At 44.3% G+C, this 27,105-nt stretch overlaps 2 protein-coding genes across 10 annotated transcripts in view; one reads left to right on the top strand and one right to left on the bottom strand.

Moving 5' to 3' along the window:
* Positions 1-14,532, top strand: part of TRAF3IP2 (TRAF3 interacting protein 2) — a 48,127-nt gene extending 33,595 nt beyond the window's left edge. For 4 of the 7 annotated variants that reach the window (XM_025381345.1, XM_025381343.1, XM_025381344.1 and 1 more), the window contains 5 exons: positions 110-198; positions 5,666-5,734; positions 6,839-6,955; positions 10,404-10,478; positions 13,924-14,532. In XM_025381345.1, coding sequence (XP_025237130.1) covers positions 110-198; positions 5,666-5,734; positions 6,839-6,955; positions 10,404-10,478; positions 13,924-14,070 — 497 coding nt within the window. In that variant the 3' untranslated portion in view covers positions 14,071-14,532. Of the gene's footprint in view, positions 1-109; positions 199-5,665; positions 5,735-5,997; positions 6,361-6,838; positions 6,956-10,403; positions 10,479-13,923 lie in introns of those variants that run through there. The other 3 variants (XM_025381348.1, XM_025381350.1, XM_025381349.1) reach the window with 3 other exon arrangements.
* LOC112622083 overlaps positions 1-27,105 on the bottom strand; it is a 117,191-nt gene that overhangs the window by 25,615 nt on the left and 64,471 nt on the right. The gene's annotated exons all lie outside the window — the stretch shown is intronic.

The raw sequence follows: 27,105 nt of genomic DNA, 5'->3' as shown, positions 1-27,105 counted from the left end.
TTTCCCCTTATTATTCCAGAAGGACAAAAGATATTACATATAATTTAGAAGTTTGTTTAGAATAGAATAATTTGACCGGTTTCTAATAAAAGTAAACATTTTCTCTTAGGGAAAGTCTTTATCACTTATTCGATGGACACAGCTATGGAGGTGGTGAAATTCGTGAACTTTTTGTTGGTAAATGGCTTCCAAACTGCAGTAAGTATTTTGTCCAAATAGATAACTGAACAGTTAGAGTGAGTACAATGGAGAGAAAAGCAGCAGAAGAAAAAGTGTAATAGCTTTTGGTGTTTTAAATGATATTATTTGATTTATGTGATTATGCATTGAATGCTTATAGATTTAGGTAATAATTATTTTCTAGATTTTAAACTATCTGAAGTCTCCAGCATTTTTTCCCTGTATGCTGTTTGAGTGACCCCACGTACCTCTGAACAGCAAGATCAGCGCTAATGCTGACCATATATGCAGCTAGCCCCTGGCCTGAAGGAAACGCCGGGCTCTTGCTGCACTTTGTACCTTTGTCCTTTCTCACCAATCACACCCACTTTGGTTGAGCTTCCCATAATGCAGGAAGCTGCAGGCTTCACCATGGTCACCTGCTTATTTAACAAAGTCCTTTTGTTCTGCACTGGGTTATGAAGTTTGAAGTAGAACCCTACAGCCCGAATCCCCCACTGCACACAGCTGCTGTTTCCACACCTTGACACAGTGATGCTTCTGGATGGGCAATACTGGCCAGGTTTGGGGCTGGTCTAATCCAGTTCCAGGAGAGGCTGACCTAACCCAGCCCTGCAGGTCCACTGTGATCCTGGTCCCAGAAATCTCAGGAAACAGACGCTGCGCCTGTCGCCCTGCGGTCCCTTGACACAGTACAGCTTAAAGTCATGTAAATTTTTCTCTATGATAAATAAAATACCACACGATGCTACTCAGGGGACTGGCTTTCCTCAAACACTGAGATAACTTCTTTTCCTTTCCAGAGCCCTCTTCTAGGCCTCTTCTAGTGAATTCTAGAGAGTGGTGAAAAATTAACAGAAATATGAATATAAATGTCTATGGGTAAAGAGGGATACTTAGTAACTAAATATCCACTTTTAAAGTTATTTAGTATTGTTTAACAGGAGTTTTTATTTGAAGTTTTCTTTATTCTATAAGATAATTTTTTTTTTTTTTCTTTTTGAGACAGAGTCTCGAACTGTTGCCCGGGCTGGTGTGCAGTGGCGCAATCTTGGCTCACTGCAACCTCCGCCTCCCAGGTTCAGCCTCCCAAGTAGCTAGGATTACAGGTGCCCACCACCATGCCTAGTTAATTAAAAAAAAATTTTTTTTATTTTTATTTTTAGTAGAGATGGGGTTTCACTATGTTGGCCAGGCTGATCTCAAACTCCTGACCTCATGATCTGCCCGGCTCGGCCTCCCAAAGTGCTGGGAATACAGGTGTGAGCCACCACACTCGGCCAAGACAATTTTTTTAAAAAATGAAAATGAAAGTTCTTTTTTAAAAAAAGCATACAACTTATACAATCCAACTCCATAATTATATAGAGACTAATATTTCCCTTACTAATTTCTGGTATAAGAAAGCACTGTAGTGGCCAAGTGTGGCTCATGCCTGTTATCCTAGCACTTTGGGAGGCCAAGGCGGGCAAACTGCCTGAGCTCAGGAGTTCGAGACGAGCCTAGGCAACATGGAGAAACCCCATCTCTACTAAAATACAAAATATGGCCAGGTGCAGTGGCTCACACCTGTAATACTAGCACTCTGTAAGGCTGAGGCAGGCAGATCACCTGAGGTCGGGAGTTCAAGACCAGCCTGGACAACATAGTGAAACCCTGTGTCTACAAAAAATACAAAAAAATTAGCCGAGTGTGGTGGCACACGCCTGTAGTCCCAGCTACTTGGGAGGCTGAGGAAGGAGAATTGCTTGAATCCTGGAGGTGAAGGTTGTAGTGAGCTGAGATCTTGTCACTGCATTCCAGCCTGGGTGACAGAGCAAGGCTCTGTCTCAAAAAAAAAAAAAAAGCTGGCATGCTGGTGTGCACCTGTAGTCCCAGCTACTTGGGAGGCTGAGGCACAAGAATTGCTTGAATCTGGGCAGGTGGAAGTTGCAGTGAGCCGGGATCACACCACTGCACTCCAATCCAGCCTGGGTGATAGAGCAAGACTCTGTCTCCAAAAAAAAATAGAAAAAAAGAAAGCACTGTGGCAACTGTGACATAAAATCAAATTACACTGGGTGCGGTGGTGTGCGCCTGTAGTCCCAGCTACTTGGGAGGCAGAGGTGTGAGGATCACTTGAGTCCAGGAGTTGGAGGCCGGCCTGGGCCATATAGCAAGACCAGGTCTGTGATATAAATAAATAATAAGACATAAGGCCAATATTTCAGAAAAGATATTACTTTTTGTCATTTCCAAAGACACATACTGATTGCCCCTGGAGAAGAGCTTAGGTTTTGTTTGTTTGTTTATCTTAGCAACCAGGGGCTGCTTAGGCAGAATTTAAATCTGTCCCTGACCCTCATCTCTATGTAGACTTGTGGTAGAAATCACAGAGCCCAGTCCTGGACAGCTAAGTTATTATGGAGACATCCAGATCCCCTTAGTGGAAAGAAACACTTAATGAGTAATTTAAGGAGAGTGTAATAAAGGGCCTATTACAAAGCTTTGGGTAGGTTTTAGAGAATCCAATTTTATTGGGGATAGTGCAGTATGCTGGCACTAGCAAAAGCAGGGAGTTGTTACTGCCCCTAGTTCTAAAGAGGCAAAGGAGGAATTCTCACTGGAACATGAAGAGGATGGCTATAGTAGTTTGCTAGGATTCCCATAAAGTACTACAGACTGGATGGCTTAAGCGTAGAAATTTATTTTTGCACAGTTCTGGAGGCTGGAGGTCCAAGATCAAAGTTTCAGCAGGGTTGATTTCATCCTGAGGCATTTCTCCTTGACTGGTAGCTGGCTGTCTTCTCCTTCTGTCCTCACATGGTCTGTCCTCTGTGTGGACACATGTCTGTGTTCTAACCCTGGACACCAGTCCTACTGGATTAGGGCCCACACATATCACCTCTTTTTACCCTAATTACTTCTCTAAAGGTCCTATCTCCAAATACAGTCACATTCTGAGGTACTGGGAGATAGGGCTTCAACATAGGAATTTTGGGAGCACAATTCAGCCCCTAATAGTAGCTGTGTGGAGGAATGATCATGACAGGAGCTATGAACTTTGGGAGAGACTTGGAGAAACAAATGGAAGATATCCAGCTCATTGCACTACCCAGGATGTCCACCTCAGTAGCTGGGAATAATTTAGAGTGCTTGAATAATAACAATAATCACCATTTTTTATTTATTTAATTTTTTGAGACGGGGTCTTGCTCTGTCACCCAGGCTGGGGTGCAGTGGCATGATCTCAGCTCACTGCAACCTCTGCCTCCCAGGCTGAAGCAATTCTTCTGCCCCAGCCTCCTGCGTAACTGGGATTACAGGCGCCTGCCACCAGGCTCAGCTAATTTTTTTTTTTTTTTTTGTATTTTTAGTAGAGACAGGGTTTCACCATATTGGCCAGGCTGGTCTCATACTCCTAACCGCAAGTGATCTGCCCGCCTCAGCCTCCCAAAGTGCTGGGATTACAGGCGTGAGCCATCATGCCCGGCCAATTATCACCATTTATTGAGTGCTCATTTCCTGCCTGGCATTATGATAGGCCTTTTCCATGTTAACTCATTTAAGTCCTCACAACCACCCTAGGAAGTCAGTTTATTAACCACATATTACAAGTGAAGATAAAATTTAGTGAGTTCTAGTAACATTTCCAAAGTCATGCAGATGGGAAGTGGCAAAGCCAAGATAGAACCCAAGCTGTCCATTTCTTCTCAACCCTAACACTATATTGCTTCTCTCCCATATAATATCAATGGATTAGCGACACAGTCACAGAAAGCTACAAGAGCGTTCTCAAGAGTAGTCACTGGCCATTACACATTTGAAAACAGGAGTCATCTAAACCAAAATAACAGCCATTCCATTTTTCATGTAAAGACACATATTCTGAACTCTGTACTCTACATATGTGACAGTTTGGCGTACACAGGGCATGGTCTCTTTCCGTAGGAAGCTTAGCATCAGGTTGAAAAGACACAGCAGACATAAATGAAACATGTCCTGAATAAAAGAATGTTATCATATGTGTTAATTGTCCAGTATCATTAGTGGTCACAATGGGGTAGAGTTAGGTAAAGTGAGGAAGAGGAGGAGATTGGCGTGTGGGAAAGATTCACAGAGCAGGGGGGCTTGTGCTCTGCTTTTAGGATACAGGGGACACCAATGTGGGGAGTAAAGTAGACAGGATATGTGGGGAAAAGAGAGGCGAGGCTGGATCATGGATGGCACAGAAAGCCTGTTGAAGGGCTGGGACTTGACTTGATCAGTCCTAAACAGTGGAGTGACATTTATTTTTTATTTTTTATTTTTGAGACAGGGTCTTGTTCTTTTGTTCAGGCTGGAATGCAGTGGCATGGCCACAGCTCACTGCAGCCTGTACCTCCCATGCTTAACCCATCTTCCTGCCTCACCCTCCCGGGTAGCTTTGACTACAGGTTCATGTCACCATGTCCGGCTAATTTTTTGTATTTTTTGTAGAGATGGAGTCTCACCATATTTCCCAGGCTGGTCTCGAACTCTTGGGTTCAAGTGATCTGCCTGCCACAGCCTCCCAAGTGCTGGGAATACAGGCATGAGCCACCGTGCCTGGCCTGGAGTGACATTTAGGACAAGTAATCTGGGAGCAGTGCAGCTGAATCACATAACCCCTCCCCAGGGACACTCTCCCTGAGTCACCCATTCCAGTATATGATCCTTCTTCCCATCAAGAGCACCTCGTGAATACACACGTGCGTGCACACACACACACACACACACACACACACACACACGGCAGTATAAGCCTGAGCCCAAGAAGGGCCTTCTTATTTGGTTTCTTATAAAATAAAGAACTGATCTTTCTCCTTTTAAAATATCCCTTCAAAAACTTGAACACTGATAGTAAATATCAGTCTTTTCAAGGCCTAAGAGTTCTACTTCTGACTTTCATCATAAACTTCTTCCCTACCATTTCAGTAATTGTTTTTGTGACTGTTCCCTGGCTCTGCTCCAAGTTTCATACAATCCTTTTGAAACATATAGATCGAAACTGGACATAATACCATAATAATGACCTCACTAATGCAAGTAAAGCACCACAATTGTATCTCAGTTACTTGTATGCCACGCATCCATTAAAATGTTCCAGAATTATGTTTGCCTTTCAAATTTCTAAATTACAGATGTATAATGTATGTATATTGCTGGCTTATATCCAACTTAGTGGTATACTGTGTCACTCAGATTTTTAAAAACCTGATTATTGTGTAGCCATAGATATATTTTGATGTGTATCAGAATATCCTAATTATGGACATAATATTAACTACTTAAATGCCTACTAATGTTGAAATAGGGAATATTTTCAGAAAATTATATTTTGTTTTTTAGACCTATGTGCTCCTCCTTGCAAAAAGCATTCGTTAAGTTTTGGAGCTTGAAATGTATCTAGTATCGTGTTTTCTTCTGCTCTGCATCTTGAGAGAACCTCTCAGTAAGGGCCAGCTCCCTCATCTTTTTCTTGCAGATTGACATATTTGAGGATAGAATCCGAGGCATTGATATCATTAAATGGATGGAGCGCTACCTTAGGGATGTAAGTACATTCCAAAAATCAGAGGTTGTTTTCTGGTGAGAAAGACAATGAGCTTACGAAGTTGCTTTATGAAAGAAACCCTGGCATACCCACCTAAGTCGGAAGCTGAGGAAGCCCCAACAAAGCCTCCCTTGTTGGAAGCTGTGCAAAGACTTGGAAAGGAAGGATGGGGTCGCCTTCTTGGACATGCACAGGCAGGAAATAACGGTCAAACCAGACACAGGTGGTTGATAACAATCAGAGGAAACAATCTTTTGACGAGAATAGGAAAGAAGGAAATGAAGGCGGAGAGTGGGGAGAGAGCAGCAGAATTCAATTTAATCTGAGGCCACCCCAAGTGTTTTGTAGAACTGGGCGGAAGAGGTTTCCCAGGCAGCCTCGCAGGCTGCACAGCACACCACCCCCGAGGTGCCCACGCGCAGCCCCGTGATTTGTTCTCCACTGACAGAATCTATACCGGCCACTGGGACACGTTGTGCTTTAACAAGATCGAAATTGATTGCTGCCAGCGTGTCCGTGTCGGCTGCTTCTTTCGGAGGGAGCTGGTGGGGGACGGGAGTCTCAGCAGGCTGGGGTTTTGCACTTTTCCTTTTGTCTGCAGCCTGACGTTTGCTTTGTGCTGAAGGGTCTGTTCCTACCGACTGTGCTAATGTGTACACGCAGAAGACAGGGCAGTCGAGAGTGCAGTGACTGGCAGCTCAGAACCAGCTGGGGGGAGGAAGGGTGCTTCTCACTGTTGGTGTCGCAGTGCCTTTTTGCCACGACGCAGACTCCCTCAGTGATTCGGGCTTTCATTAGAGGTTCATTAATGATGGTTGTGGACAATGGTAGGCAAAAGCACATCTCTTTGGGAGAGCCTCTCTCTGAACCATTTGCTCTGCATGTTCGAGGTGGGGCTGGGCTGGAGACGGAGGGAGAAGCAGAGACAAGAGTCTGCCTGAGTGGGGGCCAGTGCTTCTCTTTCTATGGAGGATGAGCCTGGCCCTCTGTCCCCAGTGTGTCAGAGAATGCCCACAGTCCTGCTGGCCAGTTTCCAGCCCGCCTTCACCAAACGGACCACACTTTACACTCCCATAAACATGCCTTTCTCCCTCTCATTAACAGAAGACCGTGATGATAATCGTAGCAATCAGCCCCAAATACAAACAGGATGTGGAAGGCGCTGAGTCGCAGCTGGACGAGGATGAGCATGGCTTACATACTAAGTACATTCATCGAATGGTGAGTGGGGAGGAGATCACAGCACCTCACTGTCCCCTGCGGATACCTTGTCCAGGGAAGTCCCATTCTTCCCCAGAGACCAACTGAAGGCAGCATGATGCTGGGTGAAGAGCACCAGGCCTGCAGTGTCAGGAGAGGGGCTGTTGTTTCTGGCTCCATCTACCTTAGGGACTGTGGGCAAGGCACTGCACCTCTGGGACTCAGTTGTTCCTATCAGTTGCAAGGGGAGAGCAATCTGTGATCTCTAGGATCCAAGATTCTGGAAAGACGTGCTCTGCTGGCTTAGCTGTTTACCAGCAACTGTGAAGTCTTAGGAGGCGGGAGACAGGGCAGTGAGGAGGGCTGGCTCCTGCAGCTGTATCATGTTCTGTGCCCTACCTTTTCAGAAAGGCAGGTGGCGTAGTGAAAGGGACACCTGCTGTTGCATCACGTGGGCCTGGTTAAAGTTGGCTTCCTCACGTACAGGCTGTGTGATCATGGCTCCACTGCTTAAACTCTTTGTGCCTCAATGTCCCTATTCACAAAATGGGTTGCTAATACTTACAGGGTTGTCGTGAAGATGAAATGAAATCATGTTTTCAAAATATCTGGTGCATATCAGATGCTCAAACAAGGGAAGGGAGTGTTCTTAGCTCATGACAGGTGGGGAACTATGGGGCCTGGTTATACTCAAATCAGTGGGAGACACTGATGATATTCAACTTGCTCAGCATGGGATCAAACTAGAACATTTGACCGAAACAATCACCCAGCTTTGGAACTGGCTGTCTTATGGGCTACCACTCCTCCTGCTCCCCGTGATCATAGAGACGCTGTGAAGACAGTTTCTGCTTGACTGGGATACATTGCTACACTTGTGATTTTCAGGCTGTCCTGTGGAGTTCCCAGTGGGTGTCCATACGTGCTGGAGGAGGGGCTGGGTCTGTGCCTCCCACCCCCACCTCAGCCAGAGCTGGTTCATACTTCTCAGGCTTGTTAGTTGACCGAGGATTCTGAGATTTTAAAAGGCTTGGAAAATCACTGGACTAGAACTGATAAGCTCCATTTCAGCTCTAACACTCCATGAGGCAGAAGGCACCTGGAATGGGCATAGAGTGTCACTAAGACGGGAAGATGGGGAGGACACAGTCAGGCTGTCTCGGGGCACACAGCTTTATCTCAGGGGAAGCAGACATAGGTCCCAGGTCTGTCCTGTGGGTCAGCAGCGTGGGAAAGGAGCAGGGTGGGTGTTCCCATCTGAGTTTTCACGGTCTCTGTCTCCCTTTCCACCAAGTGCAGACCACTCATGTGAGCTCATACCCAAGCCGAAGGAAGAGCCGAGGCAAGGGGACGAGGTTAAAAAATGAGGCCAGGGAATCAGGAGATAAGGCTCCCTCCTCTTCTGGTCTCAACCAGTCTCACAGCCCTTGTACAGTGCTCCGGAAAGGTATCATTTCTGGGAGTAAACTGCCTTAAAAGGTCATGGCTGGCTCTGGGTGCTGCCGGCCCCTGGTTGTCTGATGCACGACTGCATGGCCTCAGAGCGCCCGATGTCCTGTCTGCATCTCTAGCAACCTGCCAGTCCCAGAAGCTGACAGCTGGTGCGTGGGAAGGGCTCGAGGCCTCAGCCAGTTCCTAAGGAAACCTGTCTAGCTCTGTGGGTGTGTTGTGTAGCCAGGCAGTAATACACAGCTTGGCCTCAGAGCTTGTTTGACTGTACCAACTGGAACCAGACTGTCTCCAAACTTGGTTTCTTGGGCCACAATGTCTTGGGCCCTTACTCATCACAGAAGGGGTCGAAGAGGTCAGATACAGAAGTGCCTTCCTGCCTGCCTGGCTGACTTCCTGGACCCCTCTAGGCAACAGAAAACCCTGGAACAATAAGAACTTGGCCATGACAGAGGTAGTGCAGAGGTACTGATGAGTAACTGCATCATAGAGTGAATTAGTTTACACTCAGTAGCTGGAAGGATGAGAGAAAATAAAAATGCACCGCTGCTGGCTGGCCCCTCCACAGGCTGGGCAGCCTAGTGCACAAGCCAAACTTCACAGTATACGGAGTCCTTCACAGTATACAGAGTCCTTCACAGTATACGGAGTCCTAGAAGTCAGACAAAACTCAGCGCTTCACTTGTAACTAACTTACGTACTCCATCCCCTTCCTTTCATGTGTACTTGGTGCTGGAGTGGTGGGTGCTTCTAGCTGCACAGTACTTGGGTCATTTTAAAATATGTTCTTGGTGTTATCTTCTGGTTTTTGGAGAGAGGTGATTCCGAGAACACACCCTGTGGAGGATTTGTGTGTGTTGTGTGATCGTGTATGTGTGTTTGTGTATGCGAGTATGTGAGAGTGTGTGTTTATGAGGGGTTTCTATGGTGATTTCAATAACGGCCATCACCACTGTCACTTTCTTCTCTGTTCTGTTATTTCCATGCACAATGAAAACTTCTCAGTTATAAAAATGAATTGGAAGATGAAATGGTTGGAAACACATAATTCCTCGTCTCCTTCTCATCAGATGACCGAAAGCTTTGTGCTGGTCACAGGATTTGGGAGACTCTAACTCCTATTGAAAATTCTGATTTTTGAGAGAGCTCTTGGTAGCTAAATCCTCTTGGGCTACCGCAGTGTCAGAGCATATTGGAACTGGTGTGAGGAACCTAGAGCCTGGCAGACGGAGCTCTTCACAGTTGACAGCCCCTCTCTGCCAAGCCCATCTTGTGCTCCAGCACAGTGCATTAGTAGCTGGTCCCAACCACATCAACACACTTTCACACCTCCAGACATTTGCTCATGCTGTTGCTTCTGCTATGAAGGTCCTTCTCCTTGCCTCTATTCTCCCTACTTGACCAAAATATTTTCTTTCAGTGCCCAAATGAACCCTCTTTTGTAACTGTCCTTCCAGTCTCCGATGTAGAATGGATGGCCCCCACTCTGGGCTTCTGGAGCAGTTGTTCATACTTTTCACCCTGCACTTTGGTTGGTAATTTCCCTTTCTGCCTGCCCACTAGACTGCTGGCTTTGTGAAGATAGGGACTGTATCTGTGGTGTTCTGCTAAGCTGGCTCTCCTGATTTATAGCACTTACCTACTTCCATGGTATAAATACTCCCCAATACCATCGCCAGTTTCAAGCTATCAGTGTAAAGTCACTGAACACAGAATTAGGAAGAGATGCACACAACCGGCTTTTGTGAGCTGCTGCAAGCCAGTTCCAGCATACCCTGGAGGTGTATCCTAATCCTTCAAACCCAAAGTCGGACATAGAATGTGACTTCTAATAGGCCGCCAATAATCGACTGATGAGTGAATGGAATAGATGTGTAATGGGGAGGCCTTAAAATGCTAAGTGTGTGGCACTCAAGTATGGAATCAGAAGAAAAATGCCATGGGACGTGCGTGATTATGGGTACCATTAACTCCTCATCCTCATTCCTGAAATTAAACCTTCACATTTGTTTGGTTTCAGATGCAGATTGAGTTCATAAAACAAGGAAGCATGAATTTCAGATTCATCCCTGTGCTCTTCCCAAATGCTAAGAAGGTAAACAAACAAAGAAACAAAATCCTCATAATTCAATCTTTGGTTTTCTTTGCCATCTGGGATTTTAAGTGGAAAACATTGTCCATTGTTTTTTTCTTTCTTTTCTTTTTTCTCTTTTTGATATGGGGTCTCGATGTGTTACCCAGCCTGGAGTGCAATGGCACGACCTTGGCTCACTGCAACCTCTGCCTCCTGGGTTCAAGTGATTCTCCTTCTTCAGCTTCCCAAGTAGCTGGGATTACAGGTCCCCGCCATCACGCCTGGCTAATTTTTGTATTTTTAGTAGAGATGGGGTTTCACCATGTTAGCCAGGCTGGTCTTGAACTCCTGACCTCAGGTGATCTGCCTGCCTCAGCCTCCCAAAGTGCTGGGATGACAGGCGTGAAACACCGTGTCTGCCGTCGATTCTTTATCAATCCTTAAAGATAACAATGTTACCAGAAAGCTCAACAAGTTGTACCACTCAGTTTAGCAGCATGAATCTGAAAGGTTTTAAAGCTATCTGATAGGATCACTGCTGTCCTAATTGTTCAAAGAACCACTGCACACAAAGTTTCTGTTTTAACTCGAGAGAAAAAGAGAAGGTTCATGTGATACTTCTTATCTCTTGTACATAAAAGTTAAGACGTGTATGGTTTTTGCTGGCTGTTCCAGGGAGGCATTTCACTGCACATAATTCAGCTCTCAAAGCTAATGATTACAGGAATTAAATCTACAGTTACCAGAGTGAACTTTGCTATGATTCATATGAGGCTTTTCACACCAGAAGGGTCTGCCAGTAAGTTTGGAGAATGGGGGCAAAACCATCTGAGGCCACATTCCAGGTTTGGCAAAGGGAAGGCGGCAGTGGAGTAAACATGCTGAGAATCAGACCACAGCACCCTCAACTCAGACCCTGTTTCACCCTGGAGGGATCCTCAGATATCAAGACTGCACTGAGACCTCTGCCCTGGATGAGGGAGGCTCCAGTTTATGGGAATGGGACACTCAGGCTGTATGATGCACAGTCTGTACAATGGCACACCTTTCTATCCTCCCTGCGCTGCCTTTGCCCAGAGTTTCACTGCTCTCACTTACCTTTGAGTCTCCTTACTGGTCTCATCTCCACTTTGACCTTGTGCTAGCCATCCTCTGCTCTGCCATCAAAGACGAACATCCAAAATGTAGGTCTGATCTGTTTCTTGGTAGCTTAAAAATTGTGTGCTGTTTTCCCATTGACTACAAGATCATATCCACCTTCCTTAGCATGAGCTATGAGACCTCTCAGAAGAGGACTGTGTCCCCTTGCGTAGATCTCTCTCATCATTCTCTGTAGATGCTCTGTGCTCTGGTCACCCTGGACCACTTCAGCATGCTCTCACACATGCTGTGTTCTTTTGTATCTCTGTGCCTTTGCCTTTTCTGTTCCATCTGCTTGCGATGCCCTTCCCTAACTCGCCTGCCTAGTGAACTCTTACTTACCCTTATATCACCCAATCTCTCTAGCCTCCCCAACACCTCTTTTGCTTGTTTGTTTGTTTGTTTGTTTGTTTGTTTTGAGACGGGGTCTTGCTCTGTCCTCAGGCTGGAGTACAGTGGTGTGATCTTGGCTCACTGCAACCTCTGCCTCCCGGATTCAAGCGATTCTCCTCTCACAGCCTCTCAAGTAGCTGGGACTATAGGGACATGCCACTACGCCCAGCTAATTTTTGTGTTTTTCGTGGAGACAGGGTTTCACCATGTTGGACAGGATGGTCTCGTTCTCTTGACCTTGTGATCCACCCGCCTAGGCCTCCCAAAGTGTTTCTTTCTTTCTTTCTTTTTTTTTTTTTTGAGAAAGGGTCTTGCTCTGTCACCCAGGCTGGAGTGCAATGGTGCAATCTTGGCTCACTGCAACCTCCACCTCCCAGGTTCAAGCAATTCTCCTGCCTCAGCCTCCCAAGTAGCTGGGGTTATAGGCGCTCGCCACCATGCCTGGCTAATTTTTGTATGTTTAGTAGAGACAGGGTTTCACCATGTTGGCCAGGCTGGTCTTGAACTCCTGATCTCAGGTAATCCGCTTTCCTTAGCCTCCCAAGTGCTGGGATTACAGGCGTGAGCCACTGCGCCCTGCCCTGACACCTCTTTACCTCCATGCTGATATATTTCATTGTCCTTTTCTTAAGAGCGCTTAATTCTAGCACCTTGGATCAATGGTATGTGTTTGGGTTGAGGGTACTGGGAATGATTGTTTAGAATTATTGGAGCATGGTGGTATAAAAAATAGACCAAATTTTCATTGGTTTTGTTATTATTTTTAAATGTCCTTCAGAGAATGCCCATATTGCCTGAGCTCAGCACAGGCCGCTCTCACCACCTGTCCCCTTGGTACACTATTGACTAGAAAATCGTTTGTTGACATTTTGCTTTCATCCTAAGATTTGAAGTCCTCAAGGCAGTCCCTGCGTCCTTTTCATTTGGGCATCCTCAGTACTCAGCATGATGCCTGCCATGCAGCAGGTGCTGCTTCTAAGCACATCCTACAGTACCTAGAGGAGTCCCGCCCTATAGTCCCTGGGAGTTAGACTCAAAAGCAAAGGCCTTACCGAGGCCTACAGGGTGCTATCCGATACAGCCCCTTCTACTTCCTCCGCACGTACTCACTCTGCTCTACTCACTGTAGCCTTGTTGCTTGTGACCAGGCCCAACACACTCCCTCCACAGGGCCTTCGCGCTGGCTCTTCTAGTTGCCTGGACCCAGACAACCACAGAGCTTGCTTCTTCCACTCTTTTAGGTCTTTGCTCCTTTTCTCAGTGAGACCTCTCCTAAGCACCCTATTTAAAACTGCAAATCTTTCACCCTTGCCCCAGCACTCCCTGTCCCCTTTCTTGTTTAATTCTTCTCCACAGCATGCGTCACCGTTGAACACACTATCCATTTTACTTATGATCTGCCTCTCCCCACCAGAATATCCACTCCATGAGGGCAGTCTGACACTGCACCCCCAGGATCCCTGGCTAACAGTTTCTGCCTCTGCCTGATCACTGAGGTCTGATGGGCTCCCTCTACTGCAGGCCAGACCTGGGGCTGGAGTGAAAGGGCAATTAATTGATTTAAGCCTACAGCCCTGGCATACTTCTTCTGAAGTCACAGGGGAATTCACATTACTCTGTGTGACCTCTGTCCTACCCCTTTTATGTGAGGGTGGTGAAAAGCACGTTGAAATGCAAAGGGTAGGTAGCCTGGGAGACTGACAGAAAATGCTGTGCACATGTGGTTTTTATAATGAGATATACAGCTTGTACCCGGAGCCAAGAACATTTCACATGCTAAACCTTTCCAAAAGCAAAACAGCACAACTCCCAGGATAGTTTGGTAGGAAACGCCCATGTAGGGAAAGCCAGAAATATTTGGGAACGGAGCCTGGGATCTGGAATCCAGGTTTTTCTCTAATGACCTTTGCTCCTGTCATTCTGTCTCCCATAGGAGCATGTGCCCACCTGGCTTCAGAACACTCACGTCTACAGCTGGCCCAAGAATAAAAAAAACATCCTGCTGCGGCTGCTGAGAGAGGAAGAGTATGTGGCTCCTCCACGGGGGCCTCTGCCCACCCTTCAGGTGGTTCCCTTGTGACACTGTTCATCCCCAGATCACTGAGGCTAGGCCATGTTTGGGGCCCTGTTCTGACAGCATTCTAGCTGAGGCTGGTCGGTAGCACTCCTGGCTAGTGTTTTCTCTGTTCCTCCCCGAGAGGCCCTCTGGCCCCCAGGAAACCTGTTGTGCAGAGTTCTTCCCCGGAGACCTCCACATACCCTGGCTTTGAAGTAGAGTCTGCGGCTGCTCTGCATTCTCTGCTTTTAAAAAACCCATTGCAGGTGCCAGGGTCCCACATGTTCCTCCTGACAGTTTGATGTGTCCATTCTGGGCCGCTCAGTGCTTAGCAAGTAGATAATGCAAGGGATGTGGCAGCAAATGGAAATGACTACGAACACTCTTCTATCACTTCAGGCTACTTTTATGAGTTAGCCAGATGCTTGTGTATCCTCAGACCAAACTGATTCATGTACAAATAATAAAATGTTTACTCTTTTGTAAGATTATGTTTTACTTATCTCAAAGGAGATAGATACATATAATTTATAATGATACGGTTGCTTCCAGGGACATCAACAAAACTGCTTAGATATAATATTAGATAAATATAACAGACCACTCTGTATTAAAGGATTAAAGCCAGCTAGTTAAACAACCCTTTTTAACCATAATCATAGAAGGTTTATTCTTGCAATAAAGATTTTTAGGCTGGGCGCAGTGGCTCACACCTGTAATCCCAGCACTTTCGGAAGCTGAGGCAGGCAGATCATTTGAGGTCAGGAGTTTGAGACCACCCTGGCCACCATGTTGAAACCCCATCTCTGCTAAAAATACAAAAAAGTTAGCTGGGCATGATGGTGTGCACCTGTAATCCCAGCTACTTGGGAGGCTGAGGCAGGAGAATAGCTTGAACCTGGGAGGCAGAGGTTGCAGTGAGCCGAGATCATGCCACTGCACTCTAGCTTGGGAGACACAGCGAGACTCCGTCTCAAACAAACAAACAAACAAAAACACCCATTTTTAACAAAACAACTTTATATAGCATATAACCATGATTCTAAATAGTATGATTACGGTTCTCAGGATCTGACTACATAGGTAAAAATATTTGCATATGTATATGAAGTGACAGGGAATGTAGGCTAGAATTATAGTCTGTGTTCTAATTTTGGTTCTACCACCAATTAGCTGTGTGACCTTTAGCAAGTCCTTTCACTTTTCTTAGATTCCAGGGACTCATTTATAAAATGACATGGACAAAAGAATCTCTAATCACTCTAAAAGATTTGAAGTCTAAATTCTAAATATTCTTTTGAGGAGTGACTGAGTTTTCATTTTCATAATTATGTCTTTCAGAGGATAAATTTACATTTTCTTAACAGAGACATTTTCTTCTTCTTTTTTTTTTTTTTTTGAGACAGTCTCACTCTGTAGTCCAAGCTGGAGTGCAGTGGTGCAATCTTGGCTCACTGCAACCTGCACCTCCGGGGTTCAAGTGATTCTTCTGCCTCAACCTTCCGAGTAGCTGGGCCTACAGGTGCCTGCCACCATGCCCGGCTAAGTTTTGTATTTTTAGTAGAGACGGGGTTTCATATTGGCCAGACTGGTCTCAAACTCCTGACCTTGTGATCCGCCCGCCTCAGCCTCCCAAAGTGCTGGGATTACAGGTGTGAGCCACCATGCCCAGCCAACATATTCCTCTTTTAAAAAATATCTTCTCACACCTGTAATCCCAGGACTTTGGGAGGCCGAGGCAGGTGGATCACAAGGTCAGGAGATCAAGACCATCCTGGCTAACATGGTGAAACCCCGTCTCTACTAAAAATACAAAAAAATTAGCTGGGCGTGGTGGCAGGCGCCTGTAGTCCCAGCTACTGGGGAGGCTGAGGCAGGAGAATGGTGTGAACCCGGGAGGCCGAGCTTGCAGTGAGCCAAGATCGTGCCGCTGCACTCCAGCCTGGGCGACAGAGTGAGACTCTGTCTCAAAATAAATAAATAAATAAATAAATAAATAAATAAATAAATAAATCTTCAACAGTACCCTCGGGTTGATAATTTTGGATATCTATCTGTATCTATATATCTTGTTTATCTGGTATCCAGAAAAAGAACACATACACATATCCATATATAAAATATGTATACATGTATCAAATCTACATAAACTGTAAAGGTGGGATGGCTTTAATTATGGCCCAAGCTACTAAGCCAGTGAAGACTTTTTGGGGCTGAAAGCTGCTGCTTCCCCTTCTTTATCAACTAGCCTCTTAAACAAGGCTCACTTGTGCTGCAAGACAGTCCACCTTTTCTTTTTCTTTTTTTTTGAGACAGGGTCTCACTCTTTCCCAGGCTGCAGTGCAGTGACACAGTCTCAGCTCACTGAAGCTTTGACCTTGCCGGGCTCAGGTGATCTTCCTACTTCAGCCTCCCAAGTAGCTGGGACTATAGGTGTGCACCAACATGCTTGGTTAAGTTTTGTATTTTTTGTAGAGACAGGGTTTTACCATGTTGTCCAGGCTAGTCTCGAACTCCTGGGCTCAAGTGATTCACCTGTCTCGGCCTCCCAAAGTGCTGGGATTACAGACGGGAGCCGCCACGCCCAGCCCAGTCCAACTCTTATATGTCAGCACAGGGAAAGGACAAATACTTGTCAACTCTAAATAAGAAACATTGCTAATGCATTGCAAAGAACAATAGTTCCATTTACTTTATAACTTAGATGTCTGCTGGGCGAAACGCATGTCTTTGTTCTTTAAAAAATAGGAAAAGAGAAGAAAAACTAGCATAACATAAGTACTCATTTGTAAGACTTTATGACATGTAACATAAGTTCCGTAGTTTTGAGACCGGGTAGAACTGACTTTCTTATTTGGATAACCTGGAAAACATCCCAAACACAAATTTCAAGTCTTCTTTCTCTTTTTTCATTATCTTTTGTAGTCTGAGATGACACCATCATTAAGGATTCGACACACATTTGTAAATAAAATGACATCAGCAATTACTCTGAAATGTTTCTAGTTTGCAACGATTTAGTAATGTGATGTTATTAACCCTTCCTCCCTTCAGAGACCTGTCCTAAGCTCTGAGCCACTCATTCCTTCCACTCTTCCTACCCCAGGAGGTTGATGAACAGTGGTCCCTGGTGTTCTACAAAGAGTCATTAAAGTGTTACAGCTGGTAGCACCGGTAGCAAAAAACAAACCAAACAAAAAGTACACACAGACACACACGCACTTGGCCAGGTGATGAAAGCTTGGCCCCTGAAATTTCTATGAGATCCAATGACCACCAACATCAAAGCACTTTTTTTTTTTTTTTTTTTTTTTTTTGAGATGGAGTCTCACTGTGTCACCCAGGCTGGAGTGCAGTGGCACAATCACAGCTCACTGCAACCTCCGCCTCCCGGGTTCAAGTGATTCTCCTGCCTCAGCCTCTCGAGTAGCTGGGACTACAGGTGCCCGCCACCACGCCCAGCTAATTTTTCTGTATTTTTAGTAGAGATGGGGTTTCACCGTGTTAGCCAGGATGGTCTCCATCTCTGAGCTTGTGATCCGCCCGCCTCGGCCTCCCAAAGTGCTGGGATTACAGGCGTGAGCCACCGCGCCCGGCCCATCAAAGGAATTGTAACAACTATTTGAGAGCACTGACAGTAAGATTAACACTTGGTTGATTTAGATGTTATGCTGGTCCTCAGGCATTCATCTTTAGATACTTTTTGGGGTGGAAGTGGGGTAGGGCTGACTTAGTAAAAATAACCTCTTAGCCCCAAGGCTTTATTCAGACCTACACTGATAGGAGGGGTAGGTTTGTGGAATGAAAGGTTAGGTTCTTATTTAATATTTAATGACTAATTTAGAATTTTAAATGTAATTTTTAATTTTAGTGACTGGTTTCCAATCTATTTTGACTTCTAGATTGTTCAAAGAGGTCTCAGTACATGGCTACAATCATAGCTATGAATAGCTATTAGACTAGCTATTTCTCAGCTCAGTGCTCAGAAAAATTATTGCTATTGATACCGTTTTCTTTGTTTCCTGGTAAATAAATCACCTCTTTAAAGACAGAATTTTTCTCGGAGTCATCTCAGCAAGGGATGCAAGTTCTCCATTTTGAACATTCCACCCTAGTTTCGTGATGTTTTGCCAAGAGCATTTTTCTTTATCCCAGCTGCTTCGTCAACTACCTCATCCACTTTGCCAAACACCCCATTGTCACCACCACCTTTGCCAAGTGGATTGCAGAGTCCTATGATCATGGGAAATGATCCAGAAAGAGTCTCTGAAAACACAGGATCTTTCTGTTTCTTCTTAATGAACCAGGAAGAATCAGTGAGACCCACCTCCTAGTGGCAAATGAAAAGAGAAGGAAGGTTACACTGTGGGAAAATACCACAGAGAAGAAATGCCTCTCATCCCAGAGAATTATGCACTATTTTTCAAGATAAATAGTTCTACTTTAGCCTACTAACCAAATAAACAACAACAACCAAAGGGGGGAAAAAAGGAAGAAAGCACAAAAATCAATTATCAGATCATTTATTTCTGTTATGGAACTTTCAGTCTAGAAAGAGACGCTAGAAATCATATACCCCTGCAGCTTTGTTTTATACACAAGGAAAGCAGGGCTCAGAGCAGCCGTGGCTTGCCTAAGTTCATCCTAGGACTAGAACCCGGATGTTCTGATTTCCAGACTGCAGACATTTATTTGATGAATCTAGAAAGCTTTCTGGTTTTTCACAGTAGATGTGTTCAGCAAATGACCTGCCTCCTGAGGAGCTACTTCCCTCTCCGAGGGAAGAAGTACCTCCTTTCTCTAGTGACTGGAGGATTAAATGATCATGTTGCAACTTGTTCTGTTGGAAATTCTTCGGGGAATTAATTATTGCTGTGATTATATGAAGTATGACTTTTCTTGAAGTGGCTTGGCATATTTATCTTATACTGGTATTATATGAAATGGAGGCACAATATAAAAGGTCTTGACACATGCCTGATGCTTACAGGCAAAGTCTGCTATTGGTCAGATCAACTTATTTATTTAGAGACATGGTCTTGCTCTGCCATGCAGGCTGGAGTGCAGTGGCATGATCACGGCTTACTGAAGCTTCAACCTCCCGGGCTCAAGTGATCCCCCCGCCTCAGCCTCTTGAGCGGGCAGGTTGCCTGAGGTCAGGGGTTCGAGACCAGTGAAACCCTGTCTCTACTGAAAATATGAAAAAAATTAGCTGGGTATGGTGGCACATGCCTGTAATCCCAGCTACTTGGGAGGCTGAGGCAGGGGAATTGCTTGAACCAGGGAGGTGGAGGTTGCAGCGAGCAGAGATCATGCTACTGCACTCCAGCCTGGGCAATAGAGCAAGACTTCGTCTCAAGAAAAAAAAAAAATTTATTTTGTAGAGACGGGGTCTCATTGTATTGCCCAGGCTTGTCTTGACCCCCTAGCTCAAACAATCCTCCCACCTTGGTCTCCCAAAGTGCTAGGATTATAGGTGTGAGCCACCTCACCTGGCCCAGATCAGTTTCTTTTACTTGTATCTGGCCAATCTCCAAAACAAAACATCAACAATGAAAAAGGTTTCTAAATACTGTGATATTCATCTTCCTGTCACCATTCTTTTTTTTTTTTTTTTTTTTTTTTTTTTTAAGACAGTCTCACTCTGTCACCCAGGCTGGAGTACAATAGTGCGGCGATCTCAACTTACTGCAGCCTCTGCCTCCCAGGTTTAAACGATTCTCCTGCCTCAGCCTCCCTAGTAGCTGGGACTACAGGCACCCACCACAAGCCCAGCTAAGTTTTGTACTTTTAGTATAGACTGCATTTCACCATGTTGGCCAGGCTAGTCTCGGAATCCTAACTCCTGACCTCAAGTGATCTGCCTGCCTCAGCCTCCCAAAGTGCTGGGATTACAGGTATGAGCCACCATGTCCAGCCCTTCCTATCACAATTCTGATTCCACAAAAATGGCACTTCTTGGAATAATACTTAGCTGTTTGGAACATCTGCATTACCTTTCGGATATAGACATGAGAAATGTATGGTCATGCTGGCTCGCCTTTGCGGGGAGGCTGCACGAGGCACTGTAGCACACAAAGGAGCCTCGCTCAGTCAACACAGCTGGCATGCTGGGAGGTCTTGTGCCCAGGCAGGATAGCATGTTCCTAACTGCATATGACTTCTTCCATTTTCTATTGGAAAATGCTTTAGGACAGGATCACTTTCGAATAGGGTACTTGGTGGCAGGTGGGTGGTTTTTGCAGACCCTGGCAGTCATGTGTTGCCAACTCACTGTGCATTTGCTCCCAAATTCTTAGCCTCAAGCAAGCAGATGGGATCTGTAAGAGGGACACTCAGTTTACTTTAGTTTTCTACTTAACTTTTCAAGGAACATACGAGCATGGGTCCAGGTTATAGGTATTGGGTGATTAGGAAGTGATATTTGAGGCTTTGCTAAACAAAGAAAGTCTTGGACCAAAGTGTACCTGAGCAGAGGTGACCATGTTCTGGGCCTGCCTGCTTTTTTTCTAGAAACTCTCTTATGGAAGGAGTAACTGCAGCCCCCAGATCTCCCAGGGCTTGTAAATGAAAACCATAAGGGCACACATTTCTTGTCCCTTGCCTGACCTCCCTTTGCTCCCTTCACCAGGAAGGCGCTGATGGAAATCGGCAGCTGGGGAGAAAGGGGAGAGGGAGGGAGCTAGTGCGAGAGAACTCATGCCTGATGGATCCCATTAGGCTTAGTGTGCAAAGCAAGTTGAGATGAAGTAGCTGCTCTGGTATGTATCCAAAACTGCTGTTCTATTTTTAGTCCCTCCCGCGTGCTTCTTAGCCTCGCATTGTATGCGCCTGGGCACCTGGATCGGCAGCAAAACATGGAACTGAGCCACTCATTTGTAAAAGTGGAAGGCAGGAGGCCATTGATGCAGGGCTTGTTTATTGCTGACAGGGAAGAGGGACCTGGAATGTTAATGAGGATGGCTCTCTGAAGCATGCCTTCATGCTTAGCAAGGAGTTCAAAGGAGAAGGCAGACTCAGTCCTGTGCCGAACAAATGCGAACCGTTGATAGAGGGAAGGAGAAATCAATTATGCTGTCGCAGGCTTCCATGTCATTGTGTTGGAGTTGTTAGAAAAGGTAGGACAAGGACCAGATCCCAAAAGGAAACAAAGCCACATGGCCTTGAAGTATAACGAGTTTGCCATGGCAACTGATGGAAATGAGCCTCCCGGCACCGAGCAGGTGTGTTATCTTACAGAATAAACATACTTCCCTCACTCCCTGGTTTTTATAATAAAACCTGTGTTTGGATTACTTTCCCCTCCTCTTTGTTACCCAGAGAAGTTGGCTGTTGCTCAATTAGCCCAAGGCTCCGGTAAGGGAAATGTAATCAGTGTTATCAAAAGGGCTGCTTTTGAAAAGGCTGGTGCTAGACTTGGCTGCCAGCCTCATCGCCGAGCAGCAGCTGGGCCGCAGGTACCTGCCTGGCCTTTACCACCTTCCAGGCGATGCCCTCCACTGCAAGTCACTTGTTCTTGCCTTCATTGAGGCGTCACAGTGAGGCCGGCTCTCACACTGCGCAGTGGTCAAAAGCCGCATTCTTCTCAGGAGAGGAGAAACAGGTTTAGTGAGGCTGGGACCAGACCAATTTTCAGCATCTTGTATTGTCTGGGCTATGGGCCAAGGGTTCCTTGAGTTCAGGGATTAACTGATTCTATCTTCCAATCTGTTGTTATCTACAAGGTTCGGTTACTCAGAAACTTGAAGAGAGCTGCTACTTTCCTGAGCTTTAAATTCCTCTCAAATGGGTTCTGGGGTGGTAGAGTCTCATGTCTGAAATGTACACAAAATGGGGAGATTTTATAAAATCCTCTCGAGTTAAAAAAGTTTACTTTTAATTTTTACAAGGCCAAAATAACAAAAATAAAGTTCAATAGCTATATTTTCATTGCTCTCATTTATAATTAAAAAGTCCACTTTAGCTTCAAATTGATTTTAAAAATAAGATGTCTGTTCTTCATGGGCTCCTAGAACACAGATGGTTTCCAAACAAGGCTGTGGTAAAACCAATGACCTGCGGAGAAATTCTCCAGCCAGGGCCAGCCAGCTGAGGGCCACACGTCAAGCCGCGGCCTGTGCTGGGCAGCACTAAGAGCCCTCCTCTGCTTCTGCCTGTGTTCCTACTTCCCTCCAACCAGATGCCTGGCACCACCCCCCTTATCCCTTCCATCGAGCCCTAGCCTCCTGATGAGGCCTCGGCTGCCCCTTCACACATCACCTTACCTTTGACCCTAAGAAGAAAAAAAATGTCTGCCTGAAGAACTAATTCCACCTACGGTGTCAGTGGTGAAAAGGGTTTCATGGGATAATCTTCCAAGCCACAATAGTATCCCAAGGCTTAGGCACTAAGCCTCCCCACTCTTATTCCTAACACAACCATCAGACCCTCACCCAGATCACACTTGCTCTTACTTTATATACATGGTTCTAACAAGTGCACTTTTCTGTTTTTCTAACGCTTGGTAGGTTAGAAGTTGCCAGTTTAGCAGGACAATAGGGAAGAAGGGTTAGAGGACCAGCATCTTGATGGAAATGACAGCTGACATTTTGACAAAGTGGTTTTGTCATGAAAATATTAATATTTTGAAGCACCCTGAAAAGCACTAGTAAATATTCAGCTTTTTAAAAAATCACGAAATAATGTTTGTAAAAGCAACCTTACATCTAATTTTCACCCAGGTCAAATCAAAACAGCCACATTAAAATGTCCAGCTTCACTGGTTCAGATCATGTACTATAGCAATAAACACCCCTCAGAAGTCACTGATAACATCACAGCTTTCACAGCAAGTGACTGGTTTTAAAAACAATGTCTTTAATCATCTGGAAAAGGTTACATCATGTTTTCTCTATTTTTTTTAAGAAGGTCATTGTTCATCTCATTTACAAGGTTTCCTTAAGGTGAAGCCATTTGCTCATTCCATTCCTGGATGATACCCCTAATCCAAGCCAGGGCTTGGCTCAGCCTGCCCTACACAGGCCTTGTCAGGCCCTCAGTTCAAAGGAGAAGCTTAAGACTGAGGTCCTCTAGGCACCAAGTAAGAGGAGTATTTAGGGCATTTCATATTGGATCTAATAGGTGGCTGCTGAGTTCACTTCTGATGCTGTAAGGTGAGCTTAACAGGGGCATTCCAAAGTGGGTGGGCAGGTTCTTTCCATATTCAGGTTTTTAAAATTCAAGACTCTAAACTGGTACCATATACTTCGGGTACCAGCATATTGTTATTATTTCAAAAGACACATGAGGCAGAAGTCCCTGACACCACAGTGTGAGCATGGGAGGTCTGGTTCCATCATGCCTAATAAAACTGTCATTCAAAAGCTAATCCCAGAAAGGCCGCAAGGTGAGAGTTCAGCAGCACCCACAGCAACTAACACATAGCAACCAGACTCCAACTACTCATTAAATGCCTACTGTGTGCAAGGAAATATGCTTGGCACAAAGATGAGTGATACACGCTCTTGCTCTCTGATTGCTTAAAATCTAGCTGGGGTGATAGAACATCAACATGTGAAAAGGCCATTAACAACCCAAGGCAGCATACAGTAAATGATAAGGAAGTGGGTCAGCTGGTCCCTTTTCTCTGACCCTCACTGAGCTCACATTGATGCAGCTTCAAGGTCAGATCTTTAAAGAAGCAGGGACTGCTGAATTTTCCTAATAAACAAACCTGTGCACTTCCTCCTTCCCACACATACCCTTTAGATTATAATATTCAAAATCTCCATAAATCACCATGTAAATGCAATCAGAGATTAAGAGACAGAACGTAAAAATTTGGAAAAGTATGTAAAAGCACCACAGAACGTGCATATTAAACCAACAGATGATAACGCAGCCCACAGGGCACACATCACATCTTTCTAAAGAGCAGCCTAGAACCATTTCTACGGCCAGACAACACTGCAGCAAGTGGAGTGGTAAGGATGTGTGTTTTACATTGCAGACCGCACATCTGGAAAGGCAGATGTGGTCAGCGTTAGAACCAGCTGGGAGACAGCAAATGGATTTCTCTACTCTGCTAAGTAGGGTGTGGGAAATGTGTGAAGTTGAGTCCATCAGCTAAATACACAAATAACTGAGTAAGAAATCAGAAAATGATAATTTGCTGGAATGGGCAAAGAAACTCTATGAATGAATATTGGCATTGTCCAAGTTCCCCAGACAAAATCTGTGGCAGGAAACACTGCTAGTCTGTGAGGTGTTTTCACGTTTCTCACTCACGCAGTGTAGCTACGGAACCAGACAAAGGTGGGATTGAACCTCAGTTTACTTATTACAAGTTGGGTGACCTTACGCAAATTACTTCTCAGAATTTCAGCCAATGAAATGGGGACGACAGAACCGACTCCCATGGAGATAGTTAGAATAAGTTAAGATGAAGAATAGAAAGCTTCTAGAATAGTGTCTGGCATCTAGTAAATACTCGGTAAATGTTCCTTTCTTTTGTGCTCTTTCCTTCTTGTTTTCTATCCCACAGTTAATGATCATGGGGACTTTGACTATTACCTTATTTCCAAAAAGTTAAATAGCAAATCCTAACAACAACAACAACAAAACTTTCATTTTAAAAAGAAAGCCTAGGAGAGGTCAACAATATCAGTGTTAAGCTTAAAACTTCCATTCAGGTTTCAGGGGAGCTCATCAGCATGGTTTATTTTCTTAATAAGGCCTGGGAGAGGCCACAGCTGACTCACAGAACATTCAGAGCACTTGGAGATGTCTTGCCTCTAACATCGTGCTAAGGAGCAAAGCTCCTAGCAGCACTGGCTAGAATAATTAAAGGTATAACATCAAAATCTGCCAATGATGTTTAACTTTAAAGGAAACTTACTTAAGAGATTCGCAATGGGGCTTCAAAAATAGGATAATGGATTTGAAAGTATTTTTAAAAAGTAACTTGACAGTATTGTGTTCATATTATACTTATGATTAAAAAGGAAGATTTGAATTCAGGTGGAACACTGCTATCCTTTCCTCTGGTTCTGCTTTTCCAAGAAATGCGGTATCACTGTCATCTCCAACACAGCCCGCTCTGTGAGCTAGCCAAGAAGGAAAAGCCAAGAGGGTTGGCTGAGCCAACACTGAGACTGAAAGAGAGCCACCATATTGATTAGTGTGTCTCACATCTCTCTTTCTTTAAAGGAAAAAAGTTCTCCTGAAACCCCTCCCCATGTTGACTTAAATTATTTTCATTATATGGTTCCTTAAATATGTACAAATATGTAGTAATTAGGTATAACTGTTTTATGCTTATAGCTAACTAAAAACTATACAAACACAAAAGGAAACCGTTCTAGAGATCTGTTGAACAACTATGTGAATATACTTAACACTACTGAACTATATACTTAAATTATCTTAATAATTTACCATCTTAATGGTAAATTTTGTTATATGTCTTTTTACCAAAATTTTGAAAACCACGAGAACAGATCAAATTTATAGATTAACAGATCATCAGTTAAATTCAAATAAAAAAACATTAATTCAGTGTGAAAGTGGTAACATTTGCTGAAACTAAATAACTAATATTGGGTTTAATTATGATTTATAAATACAATTATAAAAATATAATATGATGCTTTTATAGATTTTATTTCAATTGTTTACTTATATATTTGACATATTTATCAAGCATGATAGTCATTTGACTCATAATCATTATCATTATAATTTTTTCCCTCCTACAAGGTTATTCATTGGAAACCATCAGTTCATTGTTTTAATTGGCCCACTTAATTTAAAAATGACATTCTCCAAAATATAATATTGATAAATAATTTTGTTTTATTTTATTTTAATTAATTAATTTTTTTTTTCGAGATGGAGTTTTGCTCTTTTTGCCCAGGTTGGAGTGCAATGGTGGGGTCTAGGCTCACTGCAACCTCCGCCTCCAGGCTTTAAGCAGTTCTCCTCCCTCAGCCTCCCAAGTAGCTAGGATTACAGGCACCCGCTACCATGCCCAGCTAATTTTAGTAGAGACAGGGTTTTTAGTAGAGACAGGGTTTCACCATGTTGGCCAGGCCGTTCTCGAACTCCTGACCTCAGATGATCCGCCTGCCTCAGCCTCCCAGAGTGCTGGGATTACAGGCATGAGCCACTGCGCCTGGCCTGATCAATAATTTTAAAAGAACTTTTAACAAAAGTTCTTCATGGAGGATATTTGTAAGTTGGTGTGTCACATAAACACAGAATCAAACCCAATATCCTGCTTATAATCTGAATAAAGTGACTGCTTTGCCTGGCTTCTTTTGAGTTCAGCCTGTGCTACCATGAGCCCTGTAATATTTCAATTTTCTCACTATGCTTCTCTGTTTGAACTACTGTAAAACTTTATTGGTGCTGGGTACCATGACTCACTTGGCCTTCACTTTACATGAATGCATCATTTGTGTACTAAATCAGCCCTGTTCTTTTCTCATTAGTCTATGACAGATTGGCATGTTTATTTTTATAATGGAAAGTCAAAATCAATTTATTAAATAAATTAAGAGACTAAACTCAGTTGCATCTTATCACTGAAAAAGAACAGTTTTAACTTTAAAACTGGTAAGGTAACTCAATGATTCTCTTTAAACAAAAAGCAAGATAGTTACTGTTATTTTGATGACAGGACATGCCAACATAATGACTACTGGACACATTCAAAGTTGAATATTCCAAAAAGTGATCACATGGCACCAATCCAATTTTAAACACAAAGCACCAATTCTAAAAGTATGCAGTTTTCAAATGAACATCTCAGGTGAGCCAGATAAGTTTATAAATTTTTATATAAGTTTTTAAAACGTTGTTGAAATGAAAACACAATGATGTTGCTTATAGCCACAGTCTCCTCCAGTTTAAGGAAAAATTGGTATTACATACATAGATAGTAGATAGTACTTTTTGTTTGTTTTTTTTTTGAGACAGGGTCTCACTCTGTCACCCAGGATAGAGCTGCAAACTCCTGGGCTCCAGCAATTGTCCTGCCTCAGCCTCCTGGGTAGCTGGGACTATAGGTGTGTGCCACCA

Source organism: Theropithecus gelada, chromosome 4, assembly GCF_003255815.1.
Source record: "Theropithecus gelada isolate Dixy chromosome 4, Tgel_1.0, whole genome shotgun sequence".
Lineage (NCBI taxonomy): Eukaryota > Metazoa > Chordata > Mammalia > Primates > Cercopithecidae > Theropithecus > Theropithecus gelada.
This window is presented reverse-complemented; position numbering and strand designations above follow the sequence as displayed.